The sequence below is a fragment of the Heloderma suspectum genome, chromosome 11 (genome assembly GCF_057233095.1).
Source record: "Heloderma suspectum isolate Gila_16-S chromosome 11, 16-S_ref, whole genome shotgun sequence".
Classification (NCBI taxonomy): Eukaryota; Metazoa; Chordata; class Lepidosauria; order Squamata; family Helodermatidae; genus Heloderma; species Heloderma suspectum.
In genome coordinates, this window is record NC_139468.1 from 18,795,965 (window position 1) to 18,821,091 (window position 25,127).

The window sequence follows — 25,127 nt, forward strand, 5'->3', positions numbered from 1 at the left end:
TATACACTAACAGCAGCAAAAACCGTGGAATAGGGAATTGGATTGTCCCATTTTGCCTAATTGATGCATCGCAGCTTTAGCGTCTGTATCTGAAGCATCTATGGATCTCAGGTTACACCTTATTCAGCAAAAACTCTTGTTCCATGCCTATAGGACACCACAATGTCTCTTTAATAAGGGCTTGGCTATGTCAGCTAATTGCTGGAGGGGTGGTACAGCTAATGCTTCTTTTAACCATATGTTTTGGCAGTGCCCAGTAGCTGCCTCTTTTTGGGAGGAGATTATTATATGGATACACTTTGTATTGGAACCCTCTTTAATATTTACTGATGTACTTGTCCTCTTAAATTATCTACCTGCTTCCTTGAAGTTAATGCACAGTCAGTGCAAATGGATTCTCTGCGCCCTTTTGACAGCTAAAAGACTGATATTACAACATTGGAAGGATAAATGTTCACCTTGTATAATGCGATGGATTGAGGACCTAACAGCACTTTCAACATTTGAACAGGTGGTATACAGATGCCAACATTTGAATGGGTGGTATATAGATGAATGGACACTAATATGAATGTTAGTATTTTTCTTGACATTTATGTGTAATTCTTAGAAAGGTGGTATTTTCATACACACACACTTCAAATACATGCATTGAAATAGATAGATTCACTTCTATATAGCTACATTTTTTCCTTTAGTCTTTTTTGTTTTGTTGAAATTTTAAAATAAAAATTAATTAAAACATCAACATCAACAATAAACCTCTGTGGAATCAGGCCTAAAGCATGGCTAGACACAGAATGGCTGTGCTCAGTTATGCATGCAGCAGTCTATTAACTTTATTGTTTTAATGGAGTTTAAAATTGGGGCAGGATTGCATCCACAGCAATTAGAATGTATTGCTACCTTAACAGCATAATCCTATACATGCCTACACAAAAGTAAATCCCACCGAATACAGTGGGGCTTACTCCTAGGTAACTGTGTAGGGCTGCAGCCTAAGTATTCCTAATTTGATGCCACTTTAGAAAAACAACCTTACATTGATTGATGTATTTTGTGTAAGCTGCTGTAGAAATATTGTTTAAAGGATTAGATATAAAATAATAAAAATGGAGTACAGAAGGAGAAAGAGAGTGTGTGTTTACACAGTAATTTTATACCAGTAATTAACCCTGTAATTTACTATGTTTACTTTCAATGTTATACCAGTCAATTGTCCTAGGTCAATTGACATGGCTTGCAAATAATGAATTAAAAAAAATCGTGGGAATAATATCCTAAACTACAAGATTCAGGAGATCTCTATAACTCCCCCCGCCCCCCTGGCTATAATTGCCAAGGTTTCTGAGTGAGAAGGAATGACTGTAATACTAGTATGCCTGCAGCGGAGCAATGGCCTGAGAAAGACAGGAGAAAAACACAGAGGAGAAAGCAGGACATGAAGGTTACAAAAATGGACCTCTGTGGATTCAGCTTTGGGCTACAACTTGAATATAGGAAGGGGGGAGTCTAGCTTCTAAAAAGATTGAACATTAGGGTGGCCACGTATATATCGCAAAGAAGAGGAAATGTATCACCTGAAAAGACACAACAGTTGCCTAAAATTTGCAGATACTAATTTATAGGTATAGATGCAAATGCAGATACGATCACAATAATTAAAATAGAAAACAATCCATCTCACCACAGTGGGGAAGACAGTGACTCTACAACCTGTGTGCCTGTTGACGGGCAACTTCAGAACTTCTGTTCTCCCTTCTTAGGGCTCTTTTGCTTTAAACTGGACTTGGACAGGACAGCCCTTCAAACACTTTCAAAAAGAGGTCCACTGACAGCCCCTCAAATAGAGGACTGTCCTCTGTAGAAGAGGACACCAGGCTACCCTATGAAGATTATTTGTGTACTAGAAACGGAGGGTTAAGTAGCACACGCAGCATCACCGTGCTACGTCATGCCATATCAAGATAGCATTGTCTCCTACTCACCTGTAGTAAGACTCGCCTCCAGGTGAGTCGCTAAGAGCTCGCGGTTGCTTTCTTTTAGGCCACAACTGGCAAACCTAGGGACACCTGGACAGATGCTAGTAAAACCGGGCGTGGGTAGTAACTTCTGTGGATTGACTGCAAGGCTGACTTGCAAGTTCTTTGGTTGCCACCACCTTCCATTATGCATATAGGGTTATCGATGTGCATATTGTTTTATAGAGTATCACAAGCAAAAAGCAGGTCTCTGTCCCCAAAGAACTTACAGTCTAAATTTAGACATGGCAGATGGGGGATAACAAATGGAGAAGAGCGAGGCAAAGGAGACAGCAGATGAATATGCACAAATGTGGTAGCCGTAACACAGTGGCAGGCATCAACCTCCCAGAGAGAAAGAAAAAGAGTTAAAGAACAAAGGGGATTTCCACGTCCTGAGAATCATACCATTAATAATATGTTCCTAGCCCTTATGGCTTTAAAAGTGTGCAAGAAATGTCTATGATAGGTAGGGAAACTGTGGCCCTCCAGATGTTGTTGGACTCCACCTCTTACCATCTGTGACCATTGGCCATGCTGATGGGTGATGGGAGTTCAATAATTCCCAGGTCTATGAAAGTGCGGAAGTCAGAATTATGGGTCTGATAAACCAAAGTCACCGTGTGCAATTGCCCTGTGTAGAAGTTAACAGTGTCATGGAAACACACAAACACATCTAGAAGCAAATGCTTTTCAAAGCTAAAACTGTGAGCTGAAATCAAAACTGAAAACACTCTAAAAGCCAATGAAATATGCAACACTCACAAACATAATCTCCCACTGATGTTAACAGATTCCCCTGTGCTCACACACAGCAGACTTCCAACATGGAAAGGTCCTGGGAAATTCTCTGATAAAGCAGGAATATTGTACATCAGCCTATCCCAATCTGGTGCCCTCCAATTACGTTGGACCACAACTCCCACAATCCTCAGCCATTGGCCATGCTGGCTGAGGATTGTGGGAGTTGTAGTCAACACATCTGGAGGGCACTAGGTTAGGAAAGGCTGATGTATATTAATCTACATCAGGGTTGGGCAGAAAAGTAATCTCCAGTTGTTTTGGACTTCATCTCCCAGCATTCCTGACCGTTGGCCATGCTGGCAGGGACTTCTGGGAGTTGAAGTTCAAAACATCTGGAGATTTACCGCCTTCTGGCCACCCTAATCTACATTACATAACGAGAGCATGCCTTCTTCTCAGCCGTCTTCTATTCCGACAACAGGCGCAAAGCAATAGTCAAGTAAACTCATGAAGGGGAAGAGGATCTGTCTTTGCTGAGGTCACTCTGCTAAGTAGATTATCAGGTCAAAATTCCAGCAAGTTATAAAGCAGCATTATTTTTGAGAGACAGCGGAAGAAAAATCCCTAAGGGGACATGTGAACTTTTAAATGGTGCTGCAGTAACTCACAGGAAAGTCACAAGGAGAGTTTCTCATGTGTTTTAACTGCTCACAAGTTTAGGGCAAATTAATAATAAAAAAAAGAAAACATGAGTGTGTGTCCATCCAGCTTCAATGCAAAAAAAAAAAGTGTGCGTGTGTGGAGGGGGGCAAAAGCAACGTTTTGGACAGGCTACTGCGGGATGGTGAAAATTCTTCTTGAGAAAGCCAGGGCGATGATTGTGGTTTGGCATAGAGATGAGGGAGTTGAAAGAGCTTTGTTTCTTTTCAATTACCATGGATAGAGAGGGCTGGGCTTTAAATACGGCTTTTCTTGGTAGGTTGAGGTTCTCTTGGCTGGAAGACAAAGCAATAGTTTGGGCATTTCCACTCCTGCCTCCCTATAGTTTACGGCAGTGGCCTTTCCAGAACCCACACTTAACCTCAACATGTGTCCCACTTAATTTTTTTTAAAAAAATCTTATTTGGGTCTTTACTATATTTTGTTGGTTACTTTGGTCATTAATTTCATATCGACAAATGGGGGTCTGAAACAAAATGTTGAAACATATCCCCAGCCCCTTACAGGCCCCCAGATGAAAAAGATACAAGGTCTAAACTAAAGGAACCAGGAAATTCCAACTCCAGACAATACAGTGAGTTACCGTAGACTCTCCTATCTCTATAGCAGCCTTCCCCAATCTGCTGTCCTCCAGATGTTTTGGACTACAGCTCCCAGAATCCCTGACCACTAGTCATGCTAGCTGTGGCTGATGGGAGTTGAAGTCTGACACATCTGGAGGGCACCAGGTGGGAAGGCTGCTCCGTAGGGTCAGCATCCTGCCATCAACATCCTCTGCGTTTCAGAAGCCTGCAGGTCCTTCTCATGCCGTTTTGGGAGTTTAACATGTTCTTCTTTAATGGACGCACATATAATTCCTTAAAAGCTAGGGAGTCCCCACCCCCACATATGCAGCAACCACCACCTTATTTTTGAGTGGGATGGATAGATAGCAGTGGCTACTAGCCCTGATGGCTATATGATACTTCCAGTATCAGAGGCAGTAAGCCTCTGAATACCAGTTGCTGGGAAACGTGGCTGTGAGGGTGCAACTGCACTTATGTCCTACTTGTGGGTTTCCAAGAGAGGCAGGTGTGTGCACATACACAGAAAACATGCCTGCAGCATGTGGGAACCACTTCTTACAGCTGCTGCCAAAATCAGCGGCCCCACACCTTTTCCTCCCCCTGCTCCCTCCCCCGTCACATTTGGCAACGCAGAACACACAATGACACATGCTCACGCCGTGATCCAGCACCAACTTGGATTTGATGAATCCAATGTTTTCAATGGCGAACGACAGCCAGGCCTAGTAAAAGAAAAAGGTCCAACAAGAAGCTTTATTCATTTAGGAGTACACATATTTGTGCACGTTTCTTTTGTCAAAAACAAAAAATCCTCAGGGGTATACTTACATCTTGGCTGCAAAAGAACAGTACAGTCTCTCTCTCACTCTCTCTCTCTATATATATATGTATAAAAAAATCTACTGTCAAGTTTTAGACTTGCTTGACATTATGCATCCTCATCTTCATCTTCCTCATCACTGATCACATATTTCTTATGCTTCTTGCTTGACTTGTCATCGTCTTCTGCCTTCCTTTTACCGGAAGGCTCGCCCTCCTGCAGGGAAACAGATAAGTTTTAAGCCAAACTGAGCCTTTCGTTTCTGTAAGAGACAAAAATTCCAATCTGAAATCAGCCTTGCTCCAAGAAATGCTCCCAAGAAGGAGAAGACGCCTCCTCTGGTTGGGCTAGGCAAAGATGACTCTTGGAACGGCTTGCACACAGCTGATCTGAAGACACAAGTGGGATGGACTGCGGCTGATGAAACAGACAAACTTACAGCACAACCCTAAGCAGGCTGACTTAGAGGTTAAGGTCCTCTGAGCCAAAATGAGATTTAATGTCTAGTACACTGGTCCCCAAACTTTTTGGGACAGAAGGCACATTTGGAGTCTTGAGAGAGCATCGTGGGCATTCTTACAAAGTGACTGCCGTGGAGGCGGTGGCTTGCCCATTCATAACATGGCTGCCGTGGTGGGCATGGCCGGACACAAAACACTCAGAAGGCAAACGGGTGAGGTTAAAAGGAGCTTGCCCAAGAACCTAAGTCCAAGGCAGAAGTGGGGTCGGAATGTTAAAACACAGAACTGCCATTTCGAACCCAAATAAAGATGGTGCTGGGGGGCAGCACTGTGCTTTGCAGCATGCCAGCCTCCCAGTTCATGGGCACGCCGGGGCCCAGAGGCACCATGTTAGGAGACCCCAGCAATAGTAGGTACATTTAGGGTGCAATCCTATGGGGATAGGCGGCCGCCTCCGAACTTGGAGGTGACTGCCTATCCAATGCAGGGCAGGAGAAGCATGGAGGGGATCGTCCCCTCCATGCTTCAGCCACCCTGCATTTGCAGCTAGCTAGCCCATTTCGGCTGTCTAGCCGTGGGAAGGCCGAGTGGGGGAGGAGGCTGCCGGACAACACAAAGGATGTATCGTACCGGCATTTCCGCCTTCCCTGCCCTGGACCACCCCCCAGAACACCTCATTTTTGCTGCTCCACGCTCCTCTTCCGAGCGTGGAGGGTGGGGCCATTCCGAGCTGCCTGTGAAGCAGCGCGGGAAGCGGGGATGGTTGGTTCTCTGGGAACCGACCTTGGAGCACAGGCTCTGAGGTCGATTCCCAGAAACCCACATATCCTATGGCTGTCTAGCCGCTGACTAGCAGCCACAGGATTTCTTCCTTAGGGTTGCAGTTTAGTTAGGGCTTGCAAAGGGAGAGAAAGGAAGTAGCAGAATGCTCCCTATATAAAACACATTGCAAAGCTAGATCAGGCCCAGGCTCGAAGGTATGTGGGCAATACTAGGTCCTAACTCAGAAATCAGTTTGGGGAGGGAGGGGGCTTAATCAGAAGCCAAGGGAGGAGCCCCTCCCTTTTTAGTTCTGTACCTCCTATGGAACAGAAAGACCATGTAAATAGCAACTTTCCCACCCTCCGCACCTAAGGGGGGCAAGCGCCCTTGCGAACAAAGACATATCGCAGGAAGAGCAGGGGGCAACACAGGAGCGCTGAGCACAGCTTCTGTTGTGGCAGTGGAGCTGAGCACAGGTGCCAAGGATTTGAACGAGATGGCCAGTTCAACTATCCACGCTGAAACAAGTAGAAGAGATAGTTCATACGGCAGGAAGAGAGATTTCACGCATGGAAATCAAAGTAAAAGTGCATCAAAGCCATGAAACAGGCTACAAATGCAATAAAAGAAAATAAAGTTTTACAAAGCTGAATAAATGGAGGGTGTGTGTGTGTGTGTGTGTGTAAGACACTCCCGGTCTGGGGCACTGTTTGGTCTAGGGCTGGCCCCCGATTCAATGCGAGATCTATATACATGAATTGAGATCCCACTTTGCTTTACCAATGGCCCACTGCTCTAAATAGGTTTGAATTCCTGAAAAATGACAGAGCTCTTCAAATTGAATGAAGGCCATGTGTTGCCTGTCTCCACCCATCTCCTGGCTACCTCCAGTCCAGCTGAACTGATCTTGGTACAGAATTCTTCTTTTGTACTTCTGCCCAAATTCACTTCTCCACTTTGGAGCTCTTCCTGGAAATCTTTGCGAAACTCGGAAGCCTGTTTTACCCTACCCAGCCAACGCCGCTGGCCTCCAAAGAGTTATCCTCCGGGTCATTTTGGAGACCAACAACTTACCTACGGTTAAACGAGATGCAAACAGAAGCAGAAATGCCTGAGCATCCCCTAATTTGTAGCACATGCTGAGGTGCTACTCTTATTATTTATGTGTAAGCGCCCCCACGTGGTGTAGTTGAACTTCGGCATTCAAACTTAAACGGCTTTTAAAATGGAAGGCAAAGAAGAAAAGCAAAGCGTCAGCACAGGTGGTCCATCCCGTTCTCTTTTATCTACAGAGAAATGAGTAGTTCGAGACAGCAGAAAGAATCCTGAAGCCCAGGGGAACTGCTGATGATTTTGCTTTGATCAGCAGACCCTTCCCCTCCGCCACATCACTACCCGCTTTTGAAACCGCCCCCAACTTCAAAAGACGTTTGTTATGCAGCGTGGGGTGGGGTGGGGGGCTCCTGCTTGGGAAACACAAGATCACAGCCCCCTTGACATACTAGATCCTGGTCAGGAAGCAAAAACCTGCAGGGATCTGTAATTGCAGCATTAAATGGACGTTTTCCAACCGAGGCGGTACCTATTTATCTACTTGCAATTTCTTGCTTTCGAACGGCTAGGTTGGCAGGAGCTGGGACTGAAGACGGGAGCTCACTCCGTCACGCGGCACTCGGGTCTCGGACTGCTGACCTGCCGACCTTCCGGTCTGCAGTTCAGCGTCTTAACCACTAAGCCACCGCGGCCTCCACAAACTTGCTATCTTACACCAAATATTGCAGTCTAAAGATATTAAGGGTGTTGATAGGATTTAGGAGAGAAGTTTAGATACCCTTCTTGTGACCTGTGTGAATGCAAAACACAATACCTCCTCCCATGCAAAACATGCCATTGAAGTAGTTCACACAATACAACAACCCAGATTATGGGTTCAGAAAGAGTTGTTATTGAATCGTGGTTTGTTGTTGAATCATGGGTTGTTGCGTTGTGTGAACCCAGCCATGCTAACAAACCATGGTTCGTTAGCCACGAACGGCCCATGAAGAGAACCCATGGTTTGTTGTTGGACTGTGATGGAGTTTTCAGCCTGAATCATTGACTGATAGTGTTACTCTTCTTCTGCCCTCTGCTTTGTGTTTTAATAGCCTGGTGCTGCTTTAATTAGGCTGAAGGAGTTGGTTATGGGTAGCCTGGAGAAGAGACAATTAAAAGGCAGTAGGATAGCCATCTTCGTATATTTGAAGGACTATCACATAGAGGATGAAAGTAAACTGCTTAGCGATTTTGTTATATCAAGCGGTATACAAATCTTATTAATAAATAAAAATAAAATGAAGCCCTTTTGTTCTCTGTAGCTCTGGAGGATAGATCCTGAACCAAAGTGTTCAAATTGCAAGAAAGGGGATTTCAGCTAAACATCAGGGAGGACTTCTGCATGGCACGAGTTGTTTGACACTAGGACAAACTGCGTTGGAAGTGTGGAGGACTCCCCTTCATTAGAGGTTTTTAAGCAGAGGCTGCATGGCCTTCTACCTGGGATGCTGTAGCAACGGACTTCCTGCATTAGCAGGGGGCTGGATTAGATGACCTTTGGGGATACATTCCAACTCTGTGATTCTACTGTTTTGTTGATACTGGTTTTCTTGTGATTTCATGAATATGCATTTTCTCAATTTTGTACGCTACCCTAACTGCTTTTGCTAGAACAGAAAGGCAGGGTAAAAATATTTTTAAAAGGAATAATTACATTAAATCCTGAATATTCCCATTACATGGTATTCCCAATACATTACATGGGTGAAACAGAAAAACCATGCCCTAATCTCACAAGACACCGATTCACAGATGATGAGTTTGTTGGAGCTCGACTGATCTTTGATATCAAGTTCACAAGCATAGAGTGTTCTGTACATCAGACCAAAATTACAGCAAACATAACCGCATTGCCACCCGAAAGAGACCCCTGTGGCTTCTCTTACCTCATCACTGTTCAGCTTCTTTGCCTTAAGCAATCTCTGTGCTTTATCTTCATCTGAGCCTTCATCACTATCTGAAGAATAAATCCTAGCACGCTCCTCTGAAAGGGAAACATATGCATTACTCCTCAAGAACAAAGCTACAAACACAATCCAGCAAGTGAAGTTGACCGTAGCTTAGAAACGTGCCATTTGGAAGCATGTTCAAATAAAGCAACCCTGGGCCACTCGCTACACAGGATGGTTTCCCGACATGGAAAACATGTGCACAAGCAAGTTGTTATCAGTGACATGTATTTGCTTGTGACCATTGACTGGCCACTGCAAAAACAGAGAAGCAAATGTTCTGTGTGAAAACAACGTGCACTGTGCAAACGAAAAGAGAAAAGCTGGCTAGGGAGTTAACAAAGCAAAGCAAACAGCTGATAATGATGCCACCAGATGACAAGCTGGCCCAGACACTGTGTGATAAGATGGTCCCCTGACGGTGGCGGAAAGCTCTGCCTGCCCCAAGTCCTCCCAATGGGGGCAAGCGTGGGGCAGGCAAAGCCACTCCAACTGAGGCATGGTGTGGAGGAGTGCTCCTTCACCCCACGCCTTGGTCCGGGGGGCTTCGGTGCCCATGGGCTTTCCCTGGCTAGGGAAAGCCCGCACACATCAAAGCTGGTGAATGAGTCCAGACATCAGGGATGATGCCTTGTTGTCCTCCAGCCTGGGGAGGGGTTGGGGAGGGGTTGGGGAGGTAATCTGCCCGCCCCACCCAAAAACAGTCCAACACCCCTACATTCAATTCATTGAGATCAGCACTGTATCTTCCAGCAGCGGCCAGCTCAATGTGCCATGAAAATCCACAAAGGGTGCAAGATGCTGTATATCCACCCCTTCTCTTTGGGTCCCCAGCATCTGTCAGACAAAGACAGACTGTCACCCAAGATGGAGATGCACTTCCCACCACTGGTGGACCAGGAGATGGTCTGAAGGCAAGTGATGCAGCAACCTTGTTGAAGCTAAGCAGACCCAGGTCTGGTTGGCACTTGGATGGGAAGCCACCTGGGAACCCCACGGATGCCACCTTGAGTTCAGTGAAGGGTGGGTGGGATACAAGTGGAATTTTTTAATGGAACAGTCAAATCACATACACCTAGTCACATCTAGTAACTTTTCAGGGCCATTTAACAACCTATGGGAAGGAATCCAGGCAGGCCAGGCATAGTACCATTGGTAGCTTTCCCTGCTTCAGCTGGGCTGGGTGTTTTATTACATGGTTTTCAATGCACCCACTGGAATTTATCAGTGTTGTGAGCCACTTGGAGGACTCCTCCAAGTGGGATGCATGTCTACTAAGGGTGCATGTTTAGATGGAAAAATACTCCAGCCAGCCTGCGCTGGGAGTTGTGGGACTTTTCTCTGTCTAAACACACATAGGATTGCACCTTAAATGCATTAAATAAATTATTTTCGGAAGGAATTTTCTCACACTGCGTTTCAATACAGATATCCCTATCTGTGGAAAGCGGACGTTTAAATCCACACATCAGATTTGATTGAGCGAAACAAGGACTGCAGGCGAGGTGGGCGTACCTCTTATCCCGCCTTTATATCTGTTCTTTATGGCCGCCAGGCTGATGGCCTCTTCCCCTTCATCCTCTTCGTCGTAGCGATCAGGCTCCAAATAGCTGGCGCTCAACCCCCGCTGGTGCTGCTTCTCCCGCATCCTCCTCTGCTGGGACTCTCTGCGAATAGAAGCGCGCAGCCTCTCCTCCTCTTTCTGTGGGGGAAAAGAATGTGGTGTGTGGGTGTGCTGAGGGAGATTTTGCACGTGGAGCTTGGATTCCGCATTGCACTGCACCTCCTTGCAGCGGTTAAGGCTCCTTCCAAAGACCCTCCCCCTCCCCGCCCTGCCATTTTAAAGCCTCGGGCCTGGTTCGACTACCCCTGCAGCAGAGTGCGTGGAAGAATCCCAGTGTGGGAGAGTGGACCGTCCCACTTCAGACTGCAAGTGAGGGCTGTCTTTTCTTACTCACCTTCGAATGCTTCCCCACATTAAAATTCCCTGTCAGTTAAATAAGAGAGGTTTGCCAGGGCCCTACGTTGTATTCTTTCTGGTGCCAGGTGAAGACCTTTTTATATTCCTGGTATTTTAGCATTTTAGCTTCCCAATCATTTTCTCTTCCTACTCTTTTCCATAATCTTTTATGAACTTCAGCACACTCCGGAAGAGAGCGGAGGACAGGAAGGCCTGGCGTGCTCTGGTCCATGGGGTCACGAAGAGCCGGACACAACTGAAGAACAACAAATCTTTTAGCTCTGGTGTTTTAAATCTGTATTTTAAACCGCTGCATTGCTGCTAGGTTTTATTCTGGTTGTACTGTTCTATTGTGCTTTTAAGCCTTCATATTTTATACTGTTTTACGCTGCACCTTGTGGTTTTAATTTCTGTGAACCACCCAGAGAGCTTCGGCTATTGGGCAGTATAGAAATGAAATAAATAGATCTAATGCAGCAGTGGGACAGATTCTAGCACAACCCTGGGGCTGGTGTCAGGAGCCGGCATTGTTGGGCACCCGCCATGGCCCACTGTGGACCCCCAGAGCCTCCTGGCCTGCTGCTGCTGCTCCTCCTCCTCCCTGTAGCAGGGAGACAAGCGAGGAGAAGGAGCACCATCCTCCACTTGCCTTGTGCCCTCTGGGCATCTTTTGCGGACTGGGATCAGAGAGGGAATGTGAATGGGCAGTGGTGATATTGATGAGGAGGAAGCCGGCCCACTGCCCAGCCTGAGCCCTGCCAAGCTCATTTTCTATTTGCAGGGAGGCTTTTCGTTTTAAGCTCGCAGATCCTTCACGAACGTCATTCCCACACATTCGGCCTGAAGCAGGATAGCCCATTCTGCCTCTTCAGAACTCTGCTGCAGGTGTCGACTGGGCCTCCCTGAGTTCAGCAATGCATATGATTTTGAGGAGTGCATTTCTCCTTTAAGATCTGACACAAAATTATGCAGATCAACCCCATGCCACCCCCACGGGCTTTGCCTAGGTTCAGTCTGACCAGCTACAACGCTTCGGATCGAAAAGGAATCCCTGCTCCCTCCGACTCGCTGCCTAGAGACAAAGCGAGGAACACAGGAGGCTGCTTCACACCAAGTCAGACGGTGGATCCATGTGGCCGCAGCCTCTGCTGGAATGCAGATCCCAACAGGTTTCGACCCAGGTAACGCAGTCCTCGGCTGAAAAAAAGGTTCCCTTTCTTTGGTCTGCACCAGGGCTGCAGAACCTCTTTCAGCCAGAGGGCCAGATTCCATTTCAGGGGCTGCAATCCAGTGGAGGGCAGAGCCAAAAGTAAAAGGGGCAGGGCCAAAATGCCCCCAAATATAAGCACGTTAAGCTCTTCCTGCCAGCCACTAAGCCTTCGGAGAGGCATTTCAACCTTTTAGAATGGAGAAGGAATCGCACAAAAGCCGGGAAATCACCAAACAATTGGTGGCCAGGGGGGAAGGGGCGTGGCCGTCTGGGCAATTCCAGAGAGCCAGATTTAGCCCCTGGGACTGAACTTCTGCACCCCTGGTCTACACTGACCAGCAGCAGCTCTCGAGGGTTTCCGACAGGGGTCAGACCTACCCGGAGATTGAACCTCAGCCCTTCTGCGCACAAAGCCACTGAGCTATAGTCTTGCGAGGCTTAGGAAAGCAGTGCTGTCTTCCCTGCACGGTAGAGCTTGGCTTGTTTATCTGAGTCAGCTGGAGTTTTCAGCACTCTGTGGCCTGGATTATATAAACTGATCCATGTGTTGGAGAAGGAATCCAGTGGATGAATGTTTTTGTTTTTACACTAAATGCTGCAGCCTGAGTGCCAGAAACTGCCCATTCTTGCCTAGCGGTACCATAAAATGATTCATAACAATCGACTGCCAGGCTCAGATATTCAGTTTCATGGCATATGAGAAATATGCCATTGCTCTTATTTCTTCTGCTGAGATCTGATTATTCCTTGCTTCTCCCCTTTCCCCCCCTGCTGTTTACCGGCTCTGCCTGACTGGACTTATTCACTCCATTTGTTCCAAGCGGCCCATCTGTCACGCACAGAGAGGGCAATATAGGTTATGTCCTATGGCGGTTCAGACTCCTTTCTAGCACGACAGCAGCAAGGACTCCGTAGTGTTTGAGCAGCAAGTCCAAAGGTCCAGATGAGCCAAGCACACCAATAGCATTTTCAGAATTTGAAGGAGAAAAAAACAAAAAAGAGCAGCTTACGAGGCGAGTTCTGATCCCCACCCACAAATCTGTACCTTAATCATTTCTGTGCGCTGGGACTCTGGATCACGGCCAGCCATTGGTAAAATGCGGATTTTTTGCGTCTTTGAACATCTGTCCGCAAGTGAGAGTGTCATCTTTCTGTGCGTGGCGCTGTCTGTGGAGTGAGGCCTGTTGAAGAATTGTTCTCAGGTTAAAACACTTCTTTCAGGGAATGTCAATTCTGAGTGAATAACTACAGCCTGCCATTAAATAAATACCACTAAAGCGTTGGTGGTGGTTGGAACCTGAGGCCCTCAAGGTGCTGTTAAACTCCAACTGCCATCAGCTCTAGCTAGCATAGTGAGAGATGATGGGAGTTGTAGATTCAAGTAGATCTGGAGGCCCACAGGTGCCACCTTTGCATTAGAGAAAGAACGCGTACCAGCTCTCCATTAAAAAAAGCCAAAGAGAAAACTACCACAGAATCACTTTCCAATTGACGTTAGCCCTCAGCTGCTACCAGCATCCCCTTGCCCACCCTTTATTCACTGCTTCTCAGTACAGAAATTATTATCCTTCAACCTCAGTCCCCTAAGGAAGAAAGGATTTAGTTAATTCCATTCTGTGTTTTGCAGAGAGCTTCGGCTATTGGGCGGTATAGAAATGAAATGAAATGAAATAAATAAATAAATAAATAGGTTGTAAGGCGTCTTTCGCTCTGTCGTCCACTCATTGACAGAACTGGATTTTTACCACCAGAATTTCATTCTATTTGTGCTAATTTGCATTAGTGCTTATGCGCACCTGTGCTAAGGTGCATTAGTTAATGCGAATTAGCACTAATGTGCATTACTTAATGCGCATTAGCACATTTGTGCAAATCCTGCCCCACTCAGTGAAAAACCAGCCTGCAAACTTATCAATCCACGTGACTCAGAAAAAGCTGGTCTGCTGTGGAATCTGCAGGTTGAATTCATAGAAACCTGAACTCACTGAATCCGTTGCGGATTTCCCCAACATCCCTATCAGTCCTCTGATCACCACACCGCCTTCTGTTTCCTTCCTCACAACAGGCACAATCCACTAAAGCTTCTTCGTTTCAAGCCTTTCCAAAATGCATTTGCAGTTCTGCTAGCTAGAGCAGGCTGATGCACAACTGCGCAACTCTGATTCATTTCAATGAAATCCCTAGCGGACTGTGCCCAACATGCAGAGTGACCATAGCTCAGCAGTAGAGCACATGCTGTACATGTGGAAGATCCCACGCTCAAGTCCTGGCATCTCCTAGCAAAAAGAGGAAGTAGCATGATGGGAAAAAGTCACAATAGGCAGTAATGGGCTAGATGAACAAACAGCCTCAAGATTTGGATGCTCTGCCTAGAACGTTAGATAAACTAAGCAGTTTGAAGGAGTTATTTTTAGGCAAGGATGTTCTCACAGAATTTTGGTTCTAGAGCCATACCTCACCAGTAGCTCTACATGCACAAAATCCCAGATTGAACACTTGGCATCTCCAGATAAAGGATCTTAGGCAGAAGGATGGGCAAAAGCTTCTGCTTAACACCTTGCCAGTCAGAGTTGCTCAACCAATGGTTGGTATTTATTTATTTACAACATTTATATACCACTCCACATCTAAATGGGTTTCTAGAGCAGTGTACAATAATAGAAGCAGTAAAACAATATTAAATGTGTTTTAAAAAAACCCCAATAAAAACATGGCTGGCCAATCAGGGAAGGCTTCTTGAAATAAAAAATGTGTTCAGCAGGTGCTGGAAACAAACAATACTGGTGCCTGCCTGACATCCAGAGGCAGGGAGTATAAAGCAGTTATGTCTGGGCTTTCAAACTGAACAGCTGCAGCTCTTAGCCTGGTGTGTATCTAGGCCCTAGGCAACAGTGAATGTTAATGTTAAGCCACCTTGTGTCCTGTTTCACATTGATCACCATTCCATGCTGGCTGGTGTCTGGAATGCAATATGAGCCAAATGCTTACCTGAAGGTTAGTTTCGTCTTGAACACAGCCTGCCCCTGAAGACCCGTTCCTTGTCTGATGAAGAGATGGTTGTGATCGCCCTGTAAGGGGGCTTTATACACGTCGAAGACTTCATTCCCTAAATGCAGTGACATGCTTCAAAAGGAGAGGGGAATGGTTCCCATTAGTGTACAAGCCAGGGGCCTATTTGCTTTGCTTATAATTGGAGGAACAGTAATTACGGTAAAGCCAACAGCCAACTTCTGTTGGTGTATTTAACGGCCCATTATAGCCACATCTTTCCCTCAACTGTTTTCTTTCACCGTGACCATACTGCTCCAAACCCTTTCCCCTGTGTCTAGTTTTACTTAGGCAATAAGCCTGAGAGCAGGAGCCTGAAACATTTTTTTTAATGGACAGTGCCAATTTTATACAAGAGATCTAAAAATATATCATGATCTGTTTCTAGGACCGAGCTATCCCATAAAGAGCCACAACAGCATCTGCCTCAAGAGGGTAAAAGTCTCAGAGACAACCCCTTAAGAACCACAGACATTTTTAGACAGACATCACAACATTTGGCAGAAAATGTGAACGTCTCTAAAGCTTTTTCCTCTGAAGCAGTGAATGGCAATTCCTGATATCCCCAGTGAATGGCAATTCCTGATATCTCCAATGATGCGCCAAAGCCTGATATACAGGGGCCAAAGAAGTGAACCTGGGGGAAATATATGTGAATGAGAACTCGGATAGGACCTCTAAACTGCGCAACACGCTGCTGCAGTGCACAAGAACAGGCCAAGCAGTATCAGGCATAAACTGACCTTCCGTCAGACCATTTGACTATCCGAGCGTTGCTTTCCCGAACTTCGCTTCCTTCCTCATCTCGCCGCGTGCGCCAACGGATAGTGTTCTCCACCTGTTGGGACACAAAGTTGCCATGTGTACAAAGTACTTCGTGAATAAGCCGTCAGGCCTCTGCTTGCAAGAAATACAGTGGGGAGTGGGGACAGGGAGGAGAGAATACTTGCAGGAATGCCATCGATGGCTATTCTGGCAAATTGCTGAATTCAAGTCTACACTATTTAATTAGTTGCACTGTACCAGTTGAAAATCCTTAATATGATGCCCATGGGACAGCAAGAGAGTCCAGTATTCTGCGAGGGAAGGGTGGCTCTGGGCCTTTTCTACAAAACCTTGACACAATTCCACAGTCCTCACAGTGAAGCTTAGAATAAGTATGTGTAACTGAACCAAATGGATGTTTCCCCTTGCCCATTTACTGTCATCTCCATCTTGCCTCCCCCCTGCCCTGTTGCTTCCCCTGTGCCTAGTTCTGGATTGTAAGCCCCTTGGGCCGGTGACTTACTTTCTTCTTGCTATGGTGTAATATGTGGTGTGGCATTTGGGCATCAGGCCCAACCTCTGCCTTGTACTCAGTTTCTTGGGCAAATTATTTATCTCTGAGCCTCAGTTTGCCTTCCATGAAATGGGTATCTGGGAAATGGGTATTTTGATCTGCTTTATGGGGTCAAATAGGTTCAAGCCCAATCTTTGCCTTTAAATTAGTTTTTTGGGCAGGTTACCAGTCCTTTGATGACTAGCCTGGCCGGCATGGCAGCCATTTTGTGACTAGCCACACTTCTCAGGCAGCCATTTTGTGATGGTGCCCATAATTTTTTTTTTTAGTTTCCAGATGGATCCATGGCCCGTAAAAGGATGGTGATCCCTGGTTAATATTATCATGCACTTGCACTGTCATAGTGCTATAGATGTCAGGCCAAATCTGGATTCTGTATACCTAAGAAGAGTAATCTTTTGCATTTATATAGCACTTTGAATACTACAGTACTTCATATCCATTTATCACAGCATTCCTTGCAACAAAGCTGTCAGGTAGCTTGGTCCCCATACTGCTCTCTCTCTCTCGTTCTCTCTCTGTATGCGTGATTGCTTAAGGCCACTGACTTGACCATAGAAGTGAAATCTGAACTGGGGATTTCCCGGTTAACCATTTCATCTTTAGCATTTATGCTACACCAGCTCTCAAAGAATAATTGACATCATTTGCAAGTCTTAAAGCAGGATGATGGTTTCAGGGATTAGTCTGTGTGTGTGTGTTGGGGAGGGCGGGGAATGACATGTTGAATTTAAAGCTATACCTTCAGCTTTAACCTTGTTCTGCCTTCTTCATCAAGCATCTCTTCATCTTCAAATTCATCCTCATAATACTGAGGATCAAACGGCCTGCAATAAAGTAAGAGCATGAGAAGAGTCCCGTTGGATCAGTCCAAAGGTCCATCTAGTCCAATATTCTGCTTTCCACATTGGCCAACGAGATGCTTTGGGGAAGGCCAGAAGCAGGACATGAGCAAAACAGGGACCCTCCTGCTTGCGTTTTCCAGCACGTGTCCTCTGATACTGGAGGTAATATATAGCCACCGTGGCTAGTGGCCATTGATAGCTTTTTCTTCCATGAATTTCTAATCCCCTTTTAAAACCATCTAAGGATGCATCCTATACATGTTTAGACAGAAAAAAGTCCTACAACTCCCAGCACTCCCCAGCCAGCCTTAGTTTTCAGCCATCACCATGCCTCACACTAGTGAATTTCATAGGGCAATAGGTTACCATACAAAGTTTCCCTTCAGCGCAGAACAATTATTTAATAAAAGGTATAGGATCAGGACTGGATTTTCCACATAAAAAAATGTGTGCATGGCAGTTAAGTTCACATCCACACCTCTCTACTTTATCCTGGTGTGTGTGTGTGTGTGTGTGTGTGTGTGTGTGTGTGTGTTAAGTTTCACACACTCGAAAACCCAGTTAATATCTTCCACTAAGACAGAAGATCTCAAAAGGTGTCACATTTTGAGTTTCCTTGATAGAATTCTATTTATTTGTTTAGGAGACATATATCCCACCTTCCTGTTCGACAACAGGCCTTCAAGGCGACTTACAATATAAAATAACATTCAGGTACAAGCCCCTTCATGGATCACTGCCTTGTTGTGGCAAAGGGGCTTGCGTAACTCAGTGAAGCCATAAGCTATGCCGTGCAGGGCCACCCAAGATGGCGGAGAGTCATGGTCATGGCGGAGAGTTCTGACAAAATGTGGTCCACTGGAGAAGGAAATGGCAACCCACTCCAGGATTCTTGCCAAGAAAACCCCATGGAACGTATCACCAGGCTAAAAGAGATGACGCCGGAAGATGAGCCCCTCAGGTCGGAAGGTGTCCAATATACTACTGGGGAAGAGCAGAGGGTATTTCCAAGTAGCGCCAGAAAGAATGAAGCGGCTGGGCCAAAGCCGAAAGGACACTCAGCTGTGGATGTGTCTGGTCTGGTGGTGAAAAGAAAATCCGATGCTGCAAAGAACAATATTGTTTAGGAACCTGGAATGTCAGATCAATGAATCAAGGTAAGCTGGAGGTGGTCAAACAGGAGATGGCAAGATTGAACATCGACATCTTGGGAATCAGCGAACTAAAATGGACAGGCATGGGCGAATTTAATTCAGGTGACCATCATATCTACTATTGTGGGCAAGAATCCCTTAGAAGAAATGGAGTAGCACTCATAGTCAACAAAAGGGTGGGAAAAGCAGTACTGGGGTACAATCTCAAAAACGATAGAATGATCTCAGTACGACTCCAAGGCAAACCATTCAACATCACAGTAATTCAAGTCTATGCCCCAATGACTGATGCCGAAGAAGCTGAGGTTGATCGGTTCTATAAAGACCTACAACACCTTCTAGAACTAACACCCAAAAAAGATGTCCTCTTCATCATAGGGGATTGAAATGCTAAAGTAGGAAGTCAAGAAATCACCGGGATAACAGGCAGGCATGGCCTTGGTGTACAAAATGAAGCAGGACAAAAGCTAATAGAGTTTTGCCAAGAGAACATGCTGATCATAGCAAAGACTCTTTTTCAACAGCACAAGAGACGACTCTACACATGGACATCACCAGATGGTCAATATCGAAATCAGATTGATTATGTCCTTTGCAGCCAAAGATGGAGAAGCTCCATACAGTCAGTCAAAACAAGACCTGGAGCTGACTGTGGCTCAGATCATGAGCTGCTTCTTGCAAAATTTCGGCTTAAATTGAAGAACATAGGGAAAACCACTAAACCATTCAGGTATGACCTAAATCATATCCCTTATGAATATAGAGTGGAGGTGAGGAATAGATTTCAGGGATTAGACCTCACAGACAGAGTGCCTGAGGAACTATGGACAGAGGTCCGTAACATTGTTCAGGAGGCAGCAACTCAATGCATCCCAAAGAAAAAGAAATGCAAGAAAGCCAAGTGGCTGTCTGATGAGACTTTACAAGTAGCTGAGGAAAGAAGGGAAGCGAAAAGCAAGGAAGAAAGGGGAAGATATATCCAACTGAATGCAGAGTTCCAGAGAATAGCAAGGAGAGACAAGAAGGCCTTCTTAAATGAACAATGCAAAGAAATCGAGGAAAACAACAGAATGGGAAGACTAGAGATCTCTTCAAGAAAATTGGAGATCTCAAGGGAACGTTTTGTGCAAAGACGGGCATGATAAAGGACAAAGAAGGCAGGGACCTAACAGAAGCAGATGAGATTAAGAAGAGGTGGCAAGAATACACAGAAGAACTCTACAGGAAAGATCTGAATGTCCCTGATAGCCATGATAGTGCGGTCACTGAACTTGAGCCGGACATCCTCGAGAGTGAAGTCAAGTGGGCCTTAGGAAGCATTGGTAACAACAAAGCTAGCGGAGATGACAGTATTCCAGCCGAGCTATTTAAAATCCTAAAAGATGATGCTGTTAAAGTGCTGCATTCAATATGCCAACAAATGTGGAACACTCAACAATGGCCGCAAGACTGGAAAAGGTCAGTTTACATTCCAAGTCCAAAGAAGGGCAACGCCAAAGAGTGTTCAAACTACTGCACAATTGCGCTCATTTCACATGCCAGCAGGGTTATGCTCAAAATCCTACAAGCTAGGCTTCAGCAGTATGCGAACCGAGAACTACCGGAAGTACAAGCTGGGTTTCGAAGAGGCAGAGGAACTAGAGATCAAATCGCCAACATTCGCTGCATCATGGAGAAAGCAAGAGAATTCCAGAAAAACGTCTATTTCTGCTTCATTGACTACGCTAAAGCCTTTGATTGTGTGGATCACAACAAACTGTGGCAAATTCTGAAAGTGATGGGAGTACCAGACCACCTTACCTGTCTCCTGAGGAACCTGTACGAGGGTCAAGAAGCAACAGTAAGAACCAGACATGGAACAACTGAGTGGTTCAAAATTGGGAAAGGAGTACGACAAGGCTGCATACTGTCACCCTGCTTATTTAACTTATATGCAGAGTACATCATGAGAAATGCCGGGTTGGATGAATCAGAGGTCGGAATTAAGATTGCTGGGAGAATTATCAACAACCTCCGATATGCAGACGATACCACCCTAATTGCAGAAAGTGAAGAGGATCTAAAGAGCCTCTTGTTGAGGGTGAAAGAGGAGAGTGCAAAAGCTGGTTTGAAACTCAACATTAAGAAAACTAAGATCATGGCATCTGGTCCCATCACTTCCTGGCATATAGAAGGGGAAGAAATGGAAGCTGTGACAGATTTTACTTTCTTGGGCTCCAAGATCACCGCAGACGGTGACTGTAGCCATGAAATTAAAAGACGCTTGCTCCTTGGGAGGAAAGCTATGGCCAACCTAGACAGCATAGTAAGAAGCAGAGACATCACCTTGCCGACAAAGGTCCGTCTAATCAAAGCTATGGTTTTCCCAGTAGTAATGTATGGCTGTGAGAGCTGGACTATAAGGAAGGCTGAGCACCGAAGAATTGATGCTTTCAAACTGTGGTGCTGGAGAAGACTCTTACGAGTTCCCTGGACTGCAAGGAGGTCAAATCAGTCCATCCTCAAGGAAATCAACCCTGAGTGCTCATTGGAAGGACAGATACTGAAGCTGAAGCTCAAATATTTTGGCCACCTAATGCGAAGAGAAAACTCTCTGGAAAAGACCGTGATGCTGGGAAAGACTGAAGGCAAAAGGAGAAGGGGACGGCAGAGGATGAGATGGCTAGATAGCATCACCGATGCAATGAATATGAACTTGAGCACGCTCCGGGAGAGAGCGCAGGACAGGAAGGCCTGGCGTGCTATGGTCCATGGGGTCACGAAGAGTCGGACACGACTGAACAACTGAACAACAACAACAACAAGATTAAAAAAGAAAGAACGAAAGAAAGCACTGATCAAAGTGAAATGGTAACTAACTGTGCATGGCAGCTGCATCTTTAGCACATGGAAAATGGTTGTGGGGGAGGGGGTGGAAGAAGAGGGGAGGAAGCTATATTTAAGAACTGCAATTTGAACTCGTGGCAACTCTTTCTTCCCCGACAAACCCTGTTTAAAGGGAGGGTTTCTATCCTTATCTTATACCCTTAATAGGCATGTGACTGAGAGAGACAGAGAGGGAGGTTATGGGCGGAAACAGAAGAGAGAGTATGTAGAAATTAGATGAATTGTCGGAACAGCCAATATTACCTCTGGGCACTTAGTCGTAGTACTGCACCCAGAGCTTTCTTTCCCACTGATCTACTCCTATGAAGCTGTGGGAATAAGATCAGAACTGCTGGATTGGACCCTTCTTCCTTAGCCCCAAGGTCACTATGACACTTCCAAAAGGATCCCTTTCCACTGCTTTCCTCTCCCACTGGACTCCCACAAACTTAATCTTCTCGAAACTCCAAATAATGAAGGAGGGACTGTGACCTGGTTTCCTATCTCTGTGAGGCACTAACACAGGGTTTATTTAGCACGCCTAGGATGACTGCTTTTGTCTTTGGCTGGGGCAGAGTAGGGGATGAATCAAAGAAACAGAGGTGGAGCAGAACCACACAGTCCTATAGCATGTGTTAAGATCCTGGTGGGATGGTCTATTCATTTATCACCATGGACAATTAATATAGGGAAGGCACTAGCCCAAGGATCCACAAATGTACTCGCCAGCTTGCCACCGGCAAGTGCATCTTTTGCTCTGCTGAGAAGACATAAGAACCTAAGAAGAGCCCTGCTGGATCAGACCAAGGGCCCATCAAGTCCAGCATTCTGTTCACACAGTGGCCAACCAGCTGCCTATGAGAAACTGCCAACAAGACATGAGAGCAACAGTACCCTCCCGCCCATGTTCCCCAGCAAATGGTGTAAATAGGCATATTGCTTCTGATACTGGAGGCAGCATATAGCCATCGGGACTAGTAGTCCTTGACAGCCTTTTCCTCCATGAATGTATCCAATCCTCTTTAAATCCCTCCAAATTGGTGTCCATCACTCTGTCTTGTGAAGTGAATTCCATAGTTTAACTATGCACTATGTTTAACTATGTGCTGAAGACAGGACTGAAGAGTGTGCCACCACTCTCCTGTGCCCAGAGAAGCAGGAGGACCCTCCTTGATGCCACACTGACCCCAGAAGCACAAGAGAATGGCAGCAGCTCTCGTGAAGACTGCCCTGAGCCTTGGAGACTACATGCAACTTTGTCAGTGTCTGAGGATTCATACATGAGAGGAGCTCCCCATTCATCTCAGCTCGGATAAGACCAGGGATGGGTGACTTGTAGACTAAAACATCTGGAGGGCCACAACTCCCATGATCCCTCCCCATTGGCTATGCTGGCTAGGGCTGATGGGAGTTTTACTTTGGAATTTGCAACCACAAGATGTGTTGTTGTTTTTTTACCTGGGTTCCACACTGAGGAAGTTGGGAAGCTTCACGAAATACAAGTCGTTTCCCAAGTCTGTGTTCACTTTTGGAATCTCTACTTCTATCCGCGTTTCTGGAATAGGCTCTTCCTCCTGCTGATCCTCATTCAACCCATTCTCATCCTAATGAAGTGGCAGGGTAAGCAGAAGAGGGAATAAAAGGAAGCAAAAAGGAACAACAACAACAACAGCAACAACAGAACTCCCATGCTATATTCCATACACTCGATTTAAGATACTGATGTATGTAATTGGCTAGACCAGCCTCCCACAACCTGGTGCCCTCCAGATATGTTGGACCACAGCTCCCATCAGCCAGTATGGCATGCTAGCTGAGGATGATGGAAGCTGCCATCTGACACATTTGGAGGGGGCCTGGTTGGGGGAGGCTGGAGTACACAGAGCGCACACATCATCAGAAGTACCTCTGCTCAGAATGTTAACCTAAGGAAAGAGAGGAAGGGAGGCCAGCAGATCTCCCACTAGCCAAAGGACCAACAGCAGCTGCGTGCTTTCTTTGGATCCCTCCAATCTAGCCCATAGGTGGCTATGTGCCAAACGGGCACTGGCTGATGTGGGGAAAGTCCCCTCATCCTTTTGTGTCTACTGAATCGTCACCAGAAAACGAGGATCATGGGGGCCATCAAAAATGCTTGTTTTCTAACCGTGTGTGTCCCTGAAAGACAGCTACCCAACAAGTGTCCATCTTCCTCTGCAGTGCTCATTCCACAGTGGCGTATCTGGAGGGTTCCAGGGGGCATGCTCTGTTTATGTGGGGCAGTGATGAGGTGCAACAGACCCGGCCAGGGTCTGGTGTGAACTGCACGAGCGCCCTAGAATAAGCCCCAGAATGCCTTGCAATACGGAGGGGCTCTGCTGAAAATGCACGGGGCTTCTTTGGTTAGATGTCGACGTGAAAAGGGTTCCTTCAAAGGTGGTGACCAGGCGAGTGATTAAATACAAGACAACCCTTGCCTAAAAGCAATACTTGTATGACTTTTAGTCAAGGGTATAGGCTAGTATAGCTGAGTCCTAGGCACATTTACTTGGAATTAAGTTCTGCCGAGTTCACAGTTCCACTTGCTCCCAAGTAAGCATGCCTAGGGCGTGTGGCCTAAAAGGAGGAAAACATTTTATCTTGGGCTATGCATTCCCAAACTGGATATACTTATCTAGCAACACTTTGCAAAAGCATCAAGAATGTTTATGGGGTTGTAACAAAGAATACAGCAGCGTACGGTAGTCTTATTACTAGAGATCTACCAGACTGATTTTGCTCATTTTTGTTTTAAACTGAAGATTGAGCAGTGTAGACATGCAGAAAATTGAAACTTCGAAAAAGTTCAAAGCTCAAGCTTTGGGCAGCTTGGGAAGGGGGAAGGGAGAGGGGATGAGGCAAAGGGGAGGTTAATGCATATGCCCCACACTGTGCATTTAATGTAACATGTGTGTATGCACATGTAGTCATGCTTACTCCTGGGAGTGCTTAGAGTGCTGGGCCAATGAAAGGACAGGCACAGGATGTTGGAAAAGGGGCTGTAGAAAAGTTAGTTGGTGACAGAGGAGGAGAAAGAGAAGGTGAGAAGAGCTGAAAGGATACCAAATGGAGAACAGAGAGAAAAATCTTACATCATGTGTTTTCGACCTCAAACCTCAAGAAACGGTAAACTATCTTTTTAAAAAGAACGACTTTTTTTGTTTTCACCTTTGCCGGTTTATTTGTAGTATATTTATTTTAAAAGTGTAAAGTTGTCCAAGTTGCAAGGGAAATGGGCAAACTTATTTTTATCCAGTCATTCTCAGACTACTAGCCCCTGTGGCGACACATTAGATTTGCACTAGTCCGATTAGATGATGCAAAAACATGAAAGGATTAACATCTTAGGAATCAAGTTGTCAGCTTGATGTTCCAAGTTAAATCCTACACTGAGCGGATAGTGCACTGCCCTCACCCCAAAGACTGACAGATGTACTTACAATAGGTTGCCCTGGTGTTGGGGGTTTGTCTTCTCCATCACTCCCTGAAGAGATGTCATCTGCTCCTCCAAACAAATCCATCGCATCCCTATTATCTTGACCAGGAAATTAGA

General features: G+C 45.8%; 1 protein-coding gene across 4 annotated transcripts in view; it reads right to left on the reverse strand.

Annotated features, from left to right (window-relative positions):
• Positions 1-25,127, reverse strand: part of LEO1 (LEO1 component of Paf1/RNA polymerase II complex) — a 52,569-nt gene that overhangs the window by 21,367 nt on the left and 6,075 nt on the right. For 2 of the 4 annotated variants that reach the window (XM_084817079.1, XM_084817078.1), the window contains 9 exons: positions 25,015-25,109; positions 23,015-23,160; positions 17,435-17,519; positions 16,097-16,191; positions 15,294-15,428; positions 13,351-13,486; positions 10,651-10,837; positions 9,073-9,170; positions 1,611-5,087 (listed from right to left, as the gene is read on the reverse strand). In XM_084817079.1, the coding sequence (XP_084673205.1) occupies positions 4,980-5,087; positions 9,073-9,170; positions 10,651-10,837; positions 13,351-13,486; positions 15,294-15,428; positions 16,097-16,191; positions 17,435-17,519; positions 23,015-23,160; positions 25,015-25,109 (1,085 nt within the window). In that variant the 3' untranslated portion in view covers positions 1,611-4,979. Of the gene's footprint in view, positions 1-588; positions 5,088-9,072; positions 9,171-10,650; positions 10,838-13,350; positions 13,487-15,293; positions 15,429-16,096; positions 16,192-17,434; positions 17,520-23,014; positions 23,161-25,014; positions 25,110-25,127 lie in introns of those variants that run through there. The other 2 variants (XR_014785346.1, XR_014785347.1) reach the window with 2 other exon arrangements.